Below are 16,855 nucleotides of genomic sequence, written 5' to 3'. Positions count from 1 at the left end.
CAGAGAGGAGAGTTAAAGGTGTGAACAGATGCAGATGTTCCATTCCTGACCGGCACAAGGAGCCACCCGGGGCTGTCGTGATGGGAAAATCTCCTCCGACTGCCTGCAGTTCCAGAGTTTACAGGCCTCTGTGCTCTGCTATTCAGATCTTGGCATGGGCTTCCCCTCCCGCTACTGAAGGTCATGGTGGGGAACTGGGAGTAGAGAGGAAAGAAACAGCCCAGGTCACGCTCACTCTGCTCTGCTGAGGCTGCTGCTCCTCCCTTGCCACGACTATTTCCTGAGGACACTGGCAACAGAGAGGCTGAAGGCTGCTGAGCTTTTTGGTGACTGAGCAACTTTGCCCCCTCCTGCCTTAATTCCCCAGAGACCACCCCCTTACTGTGACCCAAGAAGCCCACATCTCTGGCCCTTGGGACATAGGGCCTGGGCACTGAAGGGTGACAAGCAGCTAAAGAGCAAACTCCCATGGGGTGCCAGGGTCAAACCAAGGCATTCCACGTAGCCAGCCACGCAGGGAGGATCACCTGGGCCAAGTAGATGACTCTGGTGATCTCCTTTCCTTCCACAGTGACAGGCTGTAGAACCCAGGCACTAGGCAGGATCTCCCCTCGGACCATCTCCCTCCTGGGTCTCGGCATGGATGTGTCATAAACAGACTGAGCTGCCATGACAGACAGGTGCCCCTGGGGACAGAGAGTGACAAGGGTCAGACAGGGACAGGCTCCAGTGAAGCCAGCCTCTAAGCTATCGTCATGCCTGCCCAAACTTCCTTTGTTCAGAGGTCCTGATGCCCACGATGACGGCCTCTCACAGCACCCCAGCCCAAGTTCTGCCCATAATATCTTTACCATCAGCAAGACAGGCACTTCTTTGGCTTCCACGCAGACGCAGCAGAAATCCCGGGGCTGCTTCAGGCCACACAGGGTGGTATTGCACACCAAGTATACTGGAGGGTCAGGAATGCGGAGAGTCAGGAGGTGTGTGTACAGACTTCCCAGCCCAGAAGCACCCCCGATATCCCATCGTTCTGCAGCCTGAGTGATCCAAAGGTCATCTGAGCATCTGGCCTCCCAAGAGGGCTGCCTCCAGCCCTGCGCCCTCTGTCCCTGGCCACAGCCCACGGGAAGCCTTCCCCAGGCTCACCCAGGTTGATGCTGTTGGTCACACACTGATGCAGCCTTGCTGTCTGGATGGGCTTGTGGTACAGCGGCCACAGGGTCGGATCACTCACAGCTGCCCACACATGAGACAGTGGCTGGGACACCACGCTTGCCCCCAGGAAGCCATGCCGAGTAGAAGAAAACATCTTGTAGTAAAGCTGGACCTCCTGCTCCTCACCCTGATAGCTGGGGAACACCAAGGGTAAGGAAGAGGAAGAAGAGGTAAAAACTGGGCTCCAGGGTCAGAGAGTCGCAGCTTGGGGAGAGGGACTCAAGGAAGCCAGGGCAGAGAAGGGAAAAGAGAGAGGACCAAAAGGACAGCCAGCAGGCTAGGACAAGATGCTGGGCAAAGGCACTTACTTCCAGCCAGCTGCTGCCTGGCCGCTGAAAAGGTTGTGCAGATTATGTGAGCAAGCAGCCATCACCTGGAGACACAGCGATCACACCCACATTAGCAGGCACAGGACAAACCGGACCCTTGGATTAGCCAGTCACTCCAGCCAGCATGCACCCAATACCCCTTCTGTCAAGGAGAGCCACTAGCAGCCATGCGGCCCTCAAGTGCCCTGCTCTTTCCCTCTTTTCCCTTCCTCCCCACCCAGCACAGGTCTGATAAAGGAACCACGGGGAAAAGTGGAACAGTTCCTCACATCAGCAACAGAGAGGTCTATGATGTGCTTGGCCAAGTCCTGATAGGAGGAGGAGAAGCAGGTCCCCAGGCTGGAGAGGCTGGATGGAGAACAGCAGCAGCTGCCCAGGGAGGTTCTGTGGCCTACGATGAATGGGCAGAGGCTGTGAGACAGCATGATTATCCAGGCATCAGAGCAGCAACAGCCTCCTGAAGGACAGTGACTGGGGGCTGATAACCTCAGGCCAGTGACTCCCTAGGATCTAGGAGACCTCAGCCCCCAAAGTCCCCAAACCAGGCAGGTAGCTGTGTGCCCTCAGCCCCCTCCACTCACTGTAAGCTAAGGTCTTCCAGGTGGACCCAGCCAGACTCAGGTGACTGTTCCTCACTGTGGAACTGCCCCGAACATCCCCTATCCAGGAGTCACTGGAATCAGGCAAGTTTATGTCCCCCTGCAAAAAAGAAAATGCTCAGGATCAGAGCAAAGGCAGATAAAGAGAAAAGCAGAGCACCAGAAAGCCCATGCAGAATTATCTCCTCCAACTCTGAACTGTGCCAACAGTTTCCAACATAAAGGCTCAATCGTAAAAGATCTTCCCCGCTGGGATTACAGAAGGCTGGATGCCCCCCCCAAGAAGTTGAGAGCAATAGAAACCTGTCCCTGGATGATCTCCCCTTATGCTTCAAGCCATAGGCTCAAAGATGGCTTGTAGGAGAGTTCCCAAAAGGAACCAGAACAGACGCGGAGCTCAGAAGACCCAGCAGAGAGCATCAGTGGGTGTGGGAGTGGGAGGGCTTTCTACCATTATGGCCATGGCTAGAGCTGGGATCAGTGGGATAGCAAACAAAGCCCAAGCAGAAAGCAGGAGAGGGGGAGGAAAAGCAACGGGCTATGAGAAGCCTGACCCTGGTGCCTCCACACGCGCTCCACCCCGCCCCGCCACGCCCCATATGGCAGCTAAACCAAAGGTCCTAATTTGGAACCAGATGGGGATGATCCTCTGGATCTGCAATATGTTCCTTCCACCTTTATCTCAGCCAGCAACTCAAGGACATGACCTTGACTCCTGCTGGACCTAATAGGCATCATCCATCTAGAGGCACCAACCTCTATCATCAGTTCTTAACCTGTTGCTACTCTAAGACAAGAAGAGGTGAACACAGACAGTTCCACCTCCATCCTTGCCTCCATTCCTCCTGCTGCAACATTACAAGTGGTCTCTCCTACTTTAGGCGGAGTCTGTCTCAGACTGAGGTCTTGTGCCCTCTTCTTGGGAACTTTCCACTGCTGATCGTCTCCTCCTTCACCTGTTGCCTCTGCCTCACCCGCTTCGCTGAATGCTTCCTATAAGCATTTAAGTATGCAAACCCATTAAAAACCTTCCTCACAGGGGTCTTTGCTCTCCCACCCACAGATACACTTCTTGAAACAACTGTCACCATTTGCCATCTCCCACCTTTCACTCCCTTCTGAACCCGCTTAAACCTAGCACCTGCCTCACCACTCCGCCAAACAGTAAATCACCCAGGTCCCTGTGACGTCCATGTGGCTAGATCTGATCCACAGTTCCAGGCCCCATCTTACTCAGAGTTCTCTCAGGAAGTTCTCTCAGAGAACTTCCACTCAGCCAGCTTCTCCCTTCCACTTGAGATACTCCATTTTGGAGTGCCCTGGCTCCTTCCTGGCTCCCTATCTCTGCGGTGCTCCTTCCCAATTTCCTGGGTTGGCTCACCCTCCACAAACAAAAACTGATACTCTAGGATTCTTTCAAGACTCAGGTGTAGGCCCTCTTTTCTCCCTCAATAATATACTCCTGGGGAATTCTGTCTTCTCCCACTGCTACGCTGATGACTTCAAAAAATAAATACCTATGGACCAATAAATGGATCAATAAACATTGATCCATGGATCAATAAATATTGCTGAGTCAACTGGGTGCCATGTGAAAAAAAGATTATAGCAGAGACCCATTTCATACATCATGCCAATACATACTCTTCAGGATTTGTGGCTCAAAAATATATGGAGTGGAGGAAAACTATTATTACTACAGAACAATAAAAATTAAAAAAATTATCTCATAGTGGGGCTATGCCTTCCTAAACGGCATGAAACTAAACAGAAGCCATGAAACTAAAGACTGACGAACACTAGGCAACATAAAATTAACATTTTCCTAGTAGTAATAAATGTCATTAACAAAATAAAAACAAACACACGACTCATCTAGGAAAAAACCCACTGGTATCTCATATGACACAAACGGGTAATTTCCTTTATATAACAAGGGCCTCCAAAACCAAAAAGACTAATGGCGGGGTGGAGAGGGGGACATAATCCAGTAGCCCCAAGAACAAAGACAAAGGGTCTGAAGTACCTTACAAGGCGTGCGATCTCTGACACAAGGGCAGAACCAAACTGCAAGCCAAGACTAAAATGAAGGGTGTATTCTATGCCTCTCACCCTGGCAAAGACTGAAGAAAATAACCTTTAGCACAGTGGGCAGGTATTACTTAGGAGTGTAAACTGGCATACTGTGGAAATATTTACCATGTATTTTAAATTAAAAATGTACATATCCTTTGACCTAGCAAAGAACAGATGTTCTTTCATGTAAGTATAAAAGCAATAAACAAACACTTTCAAATATGAACTCAGAGACCCTAGAGAAGGTGCTCGTGAGCCTTTCTGAAGAAATTACGGGGGAGGGATTGCCATGGTGGACTACAGAATGCTGGGCTAATCACTAGAGGTGAGCAGAGTCCATTTAATCTAGCGTAAGAACATCTCTATGCATGCTAACATTATAAACAATGTAGAAATACTGTAAAAAAAAAAAAAAGACAAGGTGGAAATACACTGGTTTCCTCATGTTTTATCACCAGGGTGAAAAGAAAACTGCTAAATCTAGTAATAAAGATTATATAAAGATACAAAAGTGATTGTGAAAAGAATTTTTTTCAAAACTTCCAGACTATCAGAAAAAAGACACACATATTCACCCTCAATGCAGAGAACATATAAACCACACGATAATAAAAAAAAATTTTTTAGATGTCCATGGGAATATTCATAACAAAAAAAACCTCAACAAATTAAAAAAATAGAAATCACATTTGTCTGAAATCATACATACTCAAACACACAACAAAAATGCTTAGCAAAATCAGAAAACACAGGAGCCTTTCTACCAAAAGTTTTTAAAAACTCTTAACAGCTGGGGCGCCTGGGTGGCTCAGTGGGTTAAGCCTCTGCCTTCAGCTCAGGTCATGGTCTCAGGGTCCTGGGATCAGGCTCTGCATCCATCGGGCTCTCTGCTCAAGCAGGGAGCCTGCTTCCCGCCCCCCCTCTCCCTGCCTGCCTCTCTGCCTACTTGGGATCTCTCTGTCAAATAAATAAATAAATAATCCTAAAAAAAAAAAAAAAAAAACACCACCACAAACCTCTTAACAACAACTGGATCAAGGAAGAATTACAAACTGAAATTGCAAAATTATTTAAAAATCGATAAAAATAATTTATGGGATATAACTAAAGCAGGGCTTGAATAGAAATTTTTAGCTTTAAATATTCACAACAATGAAAAAATGATAAATGAATGCTATAACAATTATACACCAATAAATTAGATAACTTAGATGAAATGGACAAATCACTAGAAAGACAGGAACTACCAAACCTGACTCAAGAAGAAATAGAATATTTGAACATTTAATGAGATACTAAATCAGTAAACAAAAAAATTCCCATAAAGAAAATTTCACAAGATCAGCTTCATTAGCTTCAAATCTACCAAACATTTAAAGAATTAACACCAATGCTTCACAAATCCTTCCCAAAAACAGAAGAGGGTATACTTCATAAGTCATTCTGTAAGTCCCTGACACAAAACCAAAGACATCAGAGGTAAATTACAGATAAATATCCCTTTTGCATAGAGACACAAAATTGCCAACAAAAATTAGACGACTGAATCTAGCATCACAGAAAGAGAAATATACACATGACCAAGTATACAACATTCCTGGGATATAGTTAGTTCAACATACAAAAATCAATCATGCAATACAACATGTTAATAAAGGAAAAGATCCACACTATCATCTCAATAGATGCAGAAAAAGCATCTGACTAAATTCAACACCTTTTTGTGATAAAAATATTAAACAAGGCACCTGGGTGGCTCAGTGGGTTAAAGCCTCTGCCTTCGGCTCAGGTCATGGTCTCAGGGTCCTGGGATCAAGTCCCATATCAGGCTGTCTGCTCAGCGGGGAGCCTGCTTCCCACCCCCCCTACCCCCTGCCTGCTTCTGTTCTGCCTATCTGTAATTTCTGCCAAATAAATAAAATCTTTACAAAAAAAAAAACCACTCAACAAACTAGGACTGGAAAGGAATTACCTCTACCTGATAAAGATTATCCACAAAATACACACAGTTAACAACATACTTAATGGTGAAAGGCTGGATGGTTTTCTCCTAAAGTCAGAAACAAGGATGTATGCTCTCAGAGCATTTCTATTCAGCAATGAACTGGAGATTCTACTGAGGCAATTGGGCAAGAAAAAAACAACAAAGGCAGATGCTATGAGCTGGTACAGAATAACCTAAGGAATCTGCTAGAAAACTATTAGAACTAGTTCAGCAAGTGTACAGGAGACAAGATGAATATACAAAAATCAACTGTATTTCTGTAGAGTAGCAATGAACAAACTGAAAATGAAATTAAGAAAAAAAAAATTTAAGAAATAAATGCCTGGATGGCTTATTTGCCTAAGTGTCCAACTGCTGATTTTGGCTCTGGTCATGATCTCAGAGTCCTGAGATGGAGCCCTGCATTGGGCTCGAGCTCAGTGGGGAGTCTGCTGGGGACTCTGTTCCTCCCATCCCTCCCTCCCTTTCTCCTTCCCTTTCCCTCTCTCTCAAATACATAAATAAATCTTTTTTGAAATTCCATTTATAATAGCATCAAGGGAATAAAATGCTTAAGAATAAATTTAACAAAAAGAATTCAAAACTCCTACTCTGAAAACTATAAAACACTGCCAAAAGCAAAGACCCGAATAGAAGGAAAGCTAGGCCGTGTTCATGGATCAAAAGACATTACTGTTAAGGTGTTTAATATATCCCAAATTGACATACAGAATCAGTGCAATCCAAACCCAAATCTCACCTGACTTCTTTGCAGAAATTGATAAGCTGATTCCTAAAATTCACATGAAAATTCAAGGAACACAGAATAGCCAAACAATCTTGCAAAGGAACCAAGTTGCACACTTTCTGACCTCAAACTTTACTACAAAGTTACAGTAATCAAGACAGTGGAACTGGCCTAAGAACAGACATATAATTCAATGGGATAAAATTCAGAGTGCAGAAATAAATCCCTACACTGATGGTCAGTTTATCTTCAACAAGGGTGCCAAGACAATTCAATGAGTAAACAATAGTTGTTTGAACAAATGGTTCTGGGACAGCTAGATATTCACATGCAAAAGAATGAAATTTGACCCCTAATGTTGGCTCAATATATACAAATCTTATTTGAAAATGGATCCAAAACCTAAATGTAGAAACTAAAACTATACAACTATTAAAAGAAAATACAGGCATATTGTGGAAATATTGCAGGTCTGGCTCCAGACCACCGGAATAAAGTAAATCAAATTGATTTTAGTTTGTTTCCCAGTGCATAAAAAAGTGATGTTTACACTATGCTGTAGTCTACTAAGTGTGCATTATCATTATGTCTAAAAATATATACGTAAACCTTAATTAAAAAATACTTTACTGCTTAAAAATGCTAACCATCATTGGAGCTTTCAGTGAGTCATAATCACTGACTAGAGATCACCATAAAAAATATAATAATAATGAAAAAGTTGGCAATATTTCAAGAATCACCAAAATGAAGTGAACAAATGCAGTTAGAAAAATAGCACTGAGAGACTTGCTTAATGCAGGACTGCCACAAGCTTTCAATTTGTAAAAAACACATTATTTGTGAAGCACAATAAAATGAGGCATGTATGCCTATATAGGCATAATCTTTGTAACCTTGGACTGGGCAACAATTACTTAGATATGAAACCAAAAGCATAGGAAATAAAAGAATAAGTAGATAAAATGAGCATCATCAAAATATTTGTGCTTCAAAGGACATTACCAGAAAGTGCAAAGACAATACACAGAATGGGATATAATTTTTACAAATCATGTAATTGATAAGGGACTGGTACTAAAATATATAAAGAATTCTTAAACTTAACAAAAAGAGAACCCAGTTATAAAATGGACAAAAGATCTTAATAGACATTTATCCAAAGAAAACATACAATTGGCTAGTAAGCACATGAAAAGATGCTCAAAGCCTTTAAACATCAGGATAATGCAAATCAAAACCACAATGAGGTGCCCTATCACATCCACTAGGATTACTCTAAATAAAGAGAAAGGTCAGATTTCCTCTGGCCAGTTTCCGACAACCTGTTTCGTGACCTCATCCAGTAGAAGGCTATTTTATTTTTACAACTGCTCAAGTATTGACATACAAGATGAAGCAAGATGCCACAAGAAATGCTGCCTACACTGTGGATTGTGAAGATTATGTGCATGTGGTAGAATTTAATCCCTTTGACAGTGGGGATCCAGGAAACCTAATTGCATATGGTGGCGGTAATTATGTGGTGGTTGGCATATGTACATTTCAGGAGGAAGAAGCAGACGTTGAAGGAATTCAATATAAAACACTACGAACATTTCAGCATGGAGTCAGGGTCGATGGCATAGCATGGAGCCCAGAAACTAGACTTGATTCATTGCCTCCAGTAATCAAATTTTGTACTTCAGCTGCTGATATGAAAATAAGATTATTTACTTCAGATCTTCAAGATAAAAATGAGTATAAGGTTTTAGAGGGCCATTCAGATTTCATTAATGGTTTGGTGTTTGATCCCAAAGAAGGTCAAGAAATTGCAAGTGTGAGTGATGATCATACCTGCAGGATTTGGAACTTGGAAGGAATGCAGACAGCTCATTTTGTTCTTCATTCCCCTGGAATGAGTGTGTGCTGGCATCCTGAGGAAAGTTTTAAGCTGATGGTTGCAGAGAAGAATGGAACAATCCGGTTTTATGATCTTTTGACTCAACAGGCTATTTTATCTCTTGAATCAGAACAGATGCCATTAATGTCAGCCCATTGGTGCTTAAAAAATACCTTCAAAGTTGGAGCTGTTGCAGGAAATGATTGGTTAATTTGGGATATTACTCGATCCAGTTATCCTCAAGATAAGAGACCTGTCCACATGGATCAAGCCTGTTAATTCAGGTGGTCCACAATTAATGAGAACTTGTTTGCAACCACTGGTTATCCTGGCAAAATTGCAAGCCAGTTTCAAATTCATCATTTAGGACACCCTCAGCCTGTCCTCATTGGTTCTGTAGCCATCGGATCTGGCCTTTCCTGGCAAAGAACACTCCCACTGTGTGCAATTGGAGGAGACCACAAGCTGTTGTTTTGGGTGACTGAAATGTAAAACAAATTTTCTGTGTCCCTTAGATCCATAAACTTTGTATTTTTAATACATATTTTGGAGAATTTCTTATTTTTGTATCAAATACACTGTAAACTCTAGAAGTGTCCCAATTGTTGTTTCTGTTAAATAAAATATTAATGGTTTGAAAAGTAAAAAAATAAAAAAAAAAAAATAAAGAGAAAGGTGTTGGCTGGGATGTGGAGAAATGCAATGCTCATATACTGCTGGTGGGACTTTAGAATAGTGTAGCTTCTGTGAAAAATAGTTTGGTAGTTGTTAAAAACGTTGAAACACGCAGTTACTCTATGACCCATTAACTCAACTCCTAGGCATATACCCCCAAATCATGAAAAACTATGTCCATACAAAACCTTTTTCCTTTTCAAGATATTGGTCAGAGAGAGAGAGATCGTGTGGGTGCATGCAGGTGCATGAGCAGGGGAGGGAGCAGGCAGTGGGAGAAGCAGGCTCGCTGCTGAGCAGGAAGCCTGGCAGCACGATCCCAGGACCCTGGCTGGGATCATGACCTGAGCAGAAGGTAGATGCTTAACTGACTGAGCCACCCATGCACCCCCCAAAACTTTTTTTTTAAGTCAATAAGTCTTTATTTAAGGAATTTTACATATGATTCCTCCTAGTGCCAATCACCATAGTTCCTCCAAAGTCAGAATCATAATCTTCAAAACAGCCCCTTTAAAAAAAACTTTTGTTCAATCCACAGTTGTTGCTGTGAGTCCGGAGTTCCTTCAATTGGGCTTCTTTGACCTCCACTTGAATATGGACATACTTCAAAAATCCCCCACCTGTATTTTGAGATCCAATTTCTCTACAGCCATGTTCAGGGTCAGTGTAGATGGATCTGCGTGGTTCTCAATTTCAGACACCCTCTAAACATGAATGAGTTCAAACGCTATTCACTCCTAAACTATCACACTCTAGAATTGCACAGATTGTTGGGATACACCCATACCCAAGATTTTAAAAATCTATTAGGTCTTTCACATAGTTTTACAGCAGAGAGACGTCTTGCAGTTCTTTCCCACAGACCTAAAACACAGCTCCCACACCAAACCTTAATGTGAATGTTCATTATTAGAATAGCATTATTCAGCATTATTCAGAATAGGCAAAAAGTAAAAACAATCTAAATGTCCATCAATTGGGGTGCCTGGGTGGCTCAGTGGGTTAAGCCACTGCCTTCAGCTCAGGTCGTGATCTCAGGGTCCGGGATCGAGCCCCGCATCGGGCTCCCTGCTCAGCAGGGAGCCTGCTTCCTCCTCTCTCTCTCTCTCTCTGCCTGCCTCTCTGCCTGTGTGTGCTCTCTCTCTGTCAAATAAATAAATAAAATCTTTAAAAAAATAAATAAATAAAAAATAAATGTCCATCAACTGATGAATGAGTAAAATGTGACCTATTCACACAATGTGTTATTATTGATTATACTGGAATGATAGTCTGATACATGCTACAATGCATAAGAACCCTGGTGGGTTGAGTTACTGTCTTCCAAAAGTCCTAACCACTCTTTGTGAGTGTGACCCTGTTTGGATTACACTGGATGTAATCAAGTTATAATGAGGTCATACAGGATTAGAGTGGGCCCCAAATCCAATGACTCGTGTCCTCTAAGAAAAGCAGTGAAGACAACCGAGACAACAAGAGAGAATGCCATTTAAGGGCAGGGGCAGAGGTAGGAGTGTACAGTTGTAAGGCAAGGATTGCCTGCAGCGGCCAGAACCCCAGAGAAAGCATAAAACAGAATTTTCCCCACAGCTTTCAAAGGAAGCATGGCCATGTCGATGCCATCATTTCAGACTCCTAGCCTTAAGAACTCCAAGAAAATAAATTTCTGTTGTTTTAAGCCACCATGTTTATGGTAATTTGTTACAGAAACTGTAGGAAATTAACACAACCCTGAAAACATTGTGCGAAGTAAAAGAAGCCAGTCACAAGGGACCAAAATGTCCAGAACAAGCAAATCCGTAGAGATGGAAAGCAGTGCTTACCTAGGGCTAGGGATGATGAGTTTGGGGAGTGATGACTAATGGCCACGGGGATTCTTTCTAAGGTAATGAGAATATTCTGAAACTGATTGTAGTGATGGATACATAACTCTGTGAATGTACTAAAAGACAATGAATTACAACAACAACAAAAAATAAATGAATTAAAGTGCTCAAAAAAAGGAGAGAGAGAAGGGCGCAAGACTCAATGTGAAAGAACTACAAATAAGGAAAGCTGGAACAACCTGAGAAATGAAATAAATAATAATATTAGAGGGGCGCCTGGGTGGCTCAGCTGTTAAGCATCTAACTTCAGCCAGGTCACGATCCCATGGTCCTAGGATCAAACCCCATGTCGGTCTCCCTGCTCAGCAGAGAGCTTCCTTCTCCCTCTGACCCTCCCCCTGCTTGTGCTTGCTCGCTCTGTCAGATAAATAAAGCCTTTTTAAAAATGCTACTATTAGATTATAACCCACAGAATAAAATATATATGAGTCAAAAACTGAACAACTTAAATAACTGAATAAATAGGAGAGAAGAATACTTCCTTACAGAAAAATTCTAATTAATAAATGAAGAAGAGGGGCACCTGGGTGGCTCAGTGGGTTGAGCCTCTGCCTTCGGCTCGGGTCATGATCTCAGGGTTCTGAGATTGAGCCCCACATCGGGCTCTCTGCTCAGCAGGGAGTCTGCTTCCCCCTCTCTCTCTGCCTGCCTCTCTGCCTACTTGTGATCTCTCTCTCTGTTAAATAAATAAAATCTTTAAAAAAATAAATAAATAAATGTAGAAGAAATGAGGGAAATACAAAATTGCCATTAAAACAATTACCATTTTAATTGCCATTAAAACACCTGGGTGGCTCAGTTGGTTAAGCCTCTGCCTTCAGCACAGGTCATGATATCAGGTTCCTGAAATCGAGCCCTACATTGGGCTCTCTGCTCAGTGGGGGCCTGCTTTCTGCCTGCCTCTTTGCCTACTTGTGATCTCTCTCTGTCAAATAAAAAATTAAATCTTAAAAGAAAACCACAGTAATAATTTTTTTCAAACAAAATACCCTGATGAATGCTCAAATTAGTAGGCAAAAGCTTGAAGAAAAGCAGGATACTTGCATAGTTTAAAAGTATCTCTGCCAAGATGGGATTGGGAGGGAGACCAACCATAAGTGACTCTTAATCACACAAAACAAACTGAGGGTTGCTGGGGAGAGGAGGGTTGGGTAAGGGGACTGGGGTTATGGACATTGGGGAGGGTATGTGCTATGGTGAGTGCTATGAAGTATGTAAACCTGGCGATTCACAGAACTGTACCCCTGGGGATAAAAATACATTATATGTTTATTTTATAAATAAATAAATTTAAATTAAAAAAAAGTATCTCTGCCAAATGTTTACTAATTATAAAGAGAAAAATAGTAACTTTGAGTAGACAGCTCCTAGACATCACTGTAACCTCAAGGTTAACACCACCAACAGGACATATTGACATCAAGCACCCTCTGCTATAATGTACTAAGGATAAGGCATTTGCAGGAGACAGTCTTACACAACAGTATCATCTGTCATTGGTCTAAAACTCTAAGGGATGTCCTGTGTTTTTCTTTGCTTTATCTAGCAACCCCAAATGAGAAGGGCACATCGTTACTGTGGTATTCTTGCCAAAATGCATAACTTCAATCTAATCATGAGAAGATAGCAAACACATTCCACAAAACTACTGACCACAAGACAAGACTTAGAAATTATCACAAGAAAAATGAATTAATTTTTTTAAAGCAGAAATTAACAAATTAGGATAAAAACTCCAAAAGAAATAAAAAAAATCTCAACCAGGGATTGGCACACTTTTTCTGCAAAGGTCTAGATAGTATTTGAGGCTTTGTGGACCATTTGAGTAGGTTTCATCTACTCAGAGTTCTGCTATTAGAACATAAACATAACCACAGACAACATGTAAATAAATAGGCAAGGCTATATTCCAGTAAAACTTCATTTACCAAAATCAGATCAGGCAGAGGGCCTGGTCTGGCCAAAGAGCCTTGTTTATCAACTCCTGATCTCATCAGACCACTTTCTTTTTTTCAGAGAGAGAGCATGCGTATACTGGGGCAGGGGCGGGGAAAAGCAGAGGGAGAGAGAATCTCAAGCAAGTTCCAAGCCCAGTGTGGAGTGGATCTCATAACCCTGCGATCATGAATGAAGGTCAAATCAAGAGTTGGACGGTTAACGAACTGAGACACCAGGTTCCCCATATCAACCACATTTTATCTATCCATTCTCCCAATGATGGACTCTCAAATGGTTTCCAACTCTTTATCACTTCAAACAATGCTTTAATAAATAATTTCATACATGTACCCTCATAAACTATGCAAGCATTGCTGGATCATAAGAACTTTATAAGTCTTATAAGATTCCTATTTCCCAAAAGTCCTGCCAACATCTGACTTTCTAATTTTTGACAATTTAATAGGTATAAAGTTTCATTACTTTTTAACTATTCTGGAACATTTTATTCCTAAAAAGAAATATAACACTGATAACAAAACCTGAAACTTATTACAAAAACATAAACTACAGGGGAAAAAGTCATAAATACTGATGCAAAATCCTGAAGACATGGCAAATAGACTCTGACACCACATTAAAATAATAGAGCATATGCACAAGTACACAATGTATTAGAGGATTGATTCCAGACTGCAAGAATGGCTCAATATTATCCCATCAGATGATCATCTCCAAAGACTGAAATAACCATTCCATGTAAGAATGCTCTGTAAAATAGGAATAGATGGACACTTACTTAGTACTGCCAAAGAGATCTAGCTCAGCTCAAAAACTAGCACCCAGCTTACATAGGGAAACACTAGAAGCATTCCTAATAAAGCCTGGAAGAAGACAAGGATGGTCACTGTCATCACTATGATTTTATTTATGCTGGAAACACTAGGTAATGCACTTAGAAAAGAAAAAGAAAATACTGGTACAAAAATTAGAAAGGAAATGGGGAAGCCATCTCTACTTGCAGATTATGTGGTTTCATGCCTAAAAAAAAAAAATCGAAAGCAGGGCTCTACAGTATGGTAGCCACTAGCCACATGTGGTTATTGAGCATGTGAAATGTGGCTTGTGTGACTTAAGAGCAAAAGCTATGATTCGATTTTAATTAAATTTAAAATAAGATAGCTTACCTATGATGGTGGCTACTGTATTAGTACAGATCTAGAGAACAGACCAAAAAACAATATGGACACACAAAATAAACATCAATGCCTTTCATACATACAAATAAACAACCATACAAAAGATACAAAGGCAAAACAACAGTAACAAAAATAACATAAAACACATACAGTTACAACAGTAACAACAAAAGGAGGCTTAAGTGGGTAGAAGAAGAATAAATGAAACAAGATGGGATTGGGAGGGAGACAAACCATAAGTGACTCTTAATCTCACAAAACAAACTGAGGGTTGCCGGGGGGAGGGGGTTTGGGAGAAGGGGGTGGGATTATGGACATTGGGGAGGGTATGTGATTTGGTGAGTGCTGTGAAGTGTGTAAACCTGGTGATTCACAGACCTGTACCCCTGGGGATAAAAATATATGTTTATAAAAAATAAAAAATTAAAAAAAAAAATAAAAAAAAAAAATAAAAAAAATAAAACACTTAGGAATAAATCTGACAAGAAATTGTGAGACATGTCAAGGAAATTTTAAACACACAAAGGTGGCTGGAACTTACTATGTCCTTGGTTAGGAAATTCTATCGCATAAGATGAGATTTCTCCCTAAATCTCAGTTTATAAATATAAATATAAATCAGTTTATAAATTTAACAAAGTCCCATTAAAAATATGAGTGAGTTTTTATAAATGAACTAGTTAAGCTAATTTTAAATCTCAGATAAAAAGTAAACAAGAAAAAATACTCTAGAAAAGGGCACCTGTGTGGCTCAGCCAGTTAAGTGTCTACCTTCAGTCCAGGTCATGGTCCCAGAGTCCGGGCACTAAGCCCCGCATCGGGCTCCCTGCTCAGTGGGGAGTCACTTCTCCCTCTCTCTCTGCCTGCTCCCCTCACTCGAGTTCTCTCTCACTCGCTCTGCTCTCTTTCAAGTACATAAATTTAAGGGGGAAAAGCTCAGAAAATGAAGAACCGGGAGTAAAACACATTATAAACCTTATATAAGAAAAGTTGGCATCCTAAGCTGGTAGAGATGAGCTGCCCAGAGGAACTATCAAATGTTAAAGGGACAACTTGATATCTATATATCTATATTTATCTATATCTATCTATCTATATATATATTCATTCAAAATTAACAAAGATTTATTTGATTTTATTTAATCAAAGATTTAAACATGAAAAATAAAGCCATGTGATTTCCAGAAGAAATCACAGGAGCAATTCTTTGGAACTTTCAAATGAAGAATGTGTTTCTTCTTTTTTTTTTTTTTTAAGGTTTTATTAAATTTGGACTTTTATTCAGGAGGTCTCAAGTAGGGCTTGCAATTCTGCATTTCTTTTTTTTTTTTAATTTTTTATTTTTTATAAACATGTATTTTTATCCCCAGTGGTACAGGTCTGTGAATCACCACTCACCAAAGCACATACCCTCCCCAATGTCCATAACCCCACCCCCCTTCTCCCAACCCTCCTCCCCCCAGCAACCCTCAGTTTGTTTTGTAAGATTAAGAGTCACTTGGGGCGCCTGGGTGGCTCAGTGGGTTAAGCCGCTGCCTTCGGCTCAGGTCATGATCTCGGGGTCCTGGGATCGGGTCCCGCATCAGGCTCTCTGCTCAGTGGGGAGCCTGCTTCCTCCTCTCTCTCTCTGCCTACCTCTCTGCCTACTTGTGATCTCTCTCTGTGTCAAATAAATAAATAAAATCTTTAAAAAAAAAAAAAAGAGTCACTTATGGTTTGTCTCCCTCCCAATCCCATTTTGTTTCATTGATTCTTCTTCTACCCACTTAAGCCCCGATGTTGCATCACCACTTCCTCATATCAGGGAGATCGTATGATAGTTGTCTTTCTCTGCTTGACTTATTTCGCTAAGCATGATACGCTCTAGTTCCATCCAAGTTGTTGCAAATGGCAAGATTTCATTTCTTTTGATGGCTGCATAGTATTCCATTGTGTATATATACCACATCTGAAGAATGTGTTTCTAATTATGATCAGAACATAGACAATTAAGAGAAAAACTGACAAAAACTTCTGAATGGCTCCAAACACAATAAGCAAAGTCAGAAGAGAACCAAGAACAGAGACAAATGTAACTCCTATCAGACAAAGGGCTAGCTTGCCAAAAGAACTCCAGAGATTGGTAAGAAAAAAATAGAGAAATGAGTTACAGATATGAACAGATAGCTCAGCAAAAATCAAACATTTGATAACAACTTGGTGAGAGCATGGGGGTAACATGTCTCTCTTCTGTTGCTGGTGGGAGTATAAATTGGTACATCTGTGTGAGGGAAAACTTGTCAATATTAAGATCTCAAATACATATACTCATTGAGTCCACTTCT

General features: G+C 41.3%; 2 protein-coding genes across 8 annotated transcripts in view; one reads left to right on the top strand and one right to left on the bottom strand.

Moving 5' to 3' along the window:
* STARD9 (StAR related lipid transfer domain containing 9) overlaps nt 1-16,855 on the bottom strand; it is a 123,054-nt gene that overhangs the window by 1,501 nt on the left and 104,698 nt on the right. For 5 of the 7 annotated variants that reach the window (XM_045067857.1, XM_004751207.3, XM_045067858.1 and 2 more), the window contains 6 exons: nt 2,126-2,243; nt 1,814-1,935; nt 1,524-1,588; nt 1,147-1,349; nt 852-949; nt 528-686 (listed from right to left, as the gene is read on the bottom strand). In XM_045067857.1, coding sequence (XP_044923792.1) covers nt 528-686; nt 852-949; nt 1,147-1,349; nt 1,524-1,588; nt 1,814-1,935; nt 2,126-2,243 — 765 coding nt within the window. Of the gene's footprint in view, nt 1-527; nt 687-851; nt 950-1,146; nt 1,350-1,523; nt 1,589-1,813; nt 1,936-2,125; nt 2,244-16,855 lie in introns of those variants that run through there. The other 2 variants (XM_045067859.1, XR_006602893.1) reach the window with 2 other exon arrangements.
* On the top strand, nt 8,276-9,497 carry LOC101678950 (nucleoporin Nup37-like). Its single transcript, XM_045067861.1, is given in 1 exon segment — nt 8,276-9,497. A coding segment is annotated over 1 exon segment (981 nt). The 5' UTR covers nt 8,276-8,344; the 3' UTR covers nt 9,326-9,497.

The sequence above is a fragment of the Mustela putorius genome, unplaced genomic scaffold, assembly GCF_011764305.1.
Source record: "Mustela putorius furo isolate JIRA1106 unplaced genomic scaffold, ASM1176430v1.1 tig00003898_pilon_pilon_pilon, whole genome shotgun sequence".
Classification (NCBI taxonomy): Eukaryota; Metazoa; Chordata; class Mammalia; order Carnivora; family Mustelidae; genus Mustela; species Mustela putorius.
Note: the sequence above shows the minus strand (reverse complement) of the source record. Positions and strands in the feature narration are given on the sequence as shown.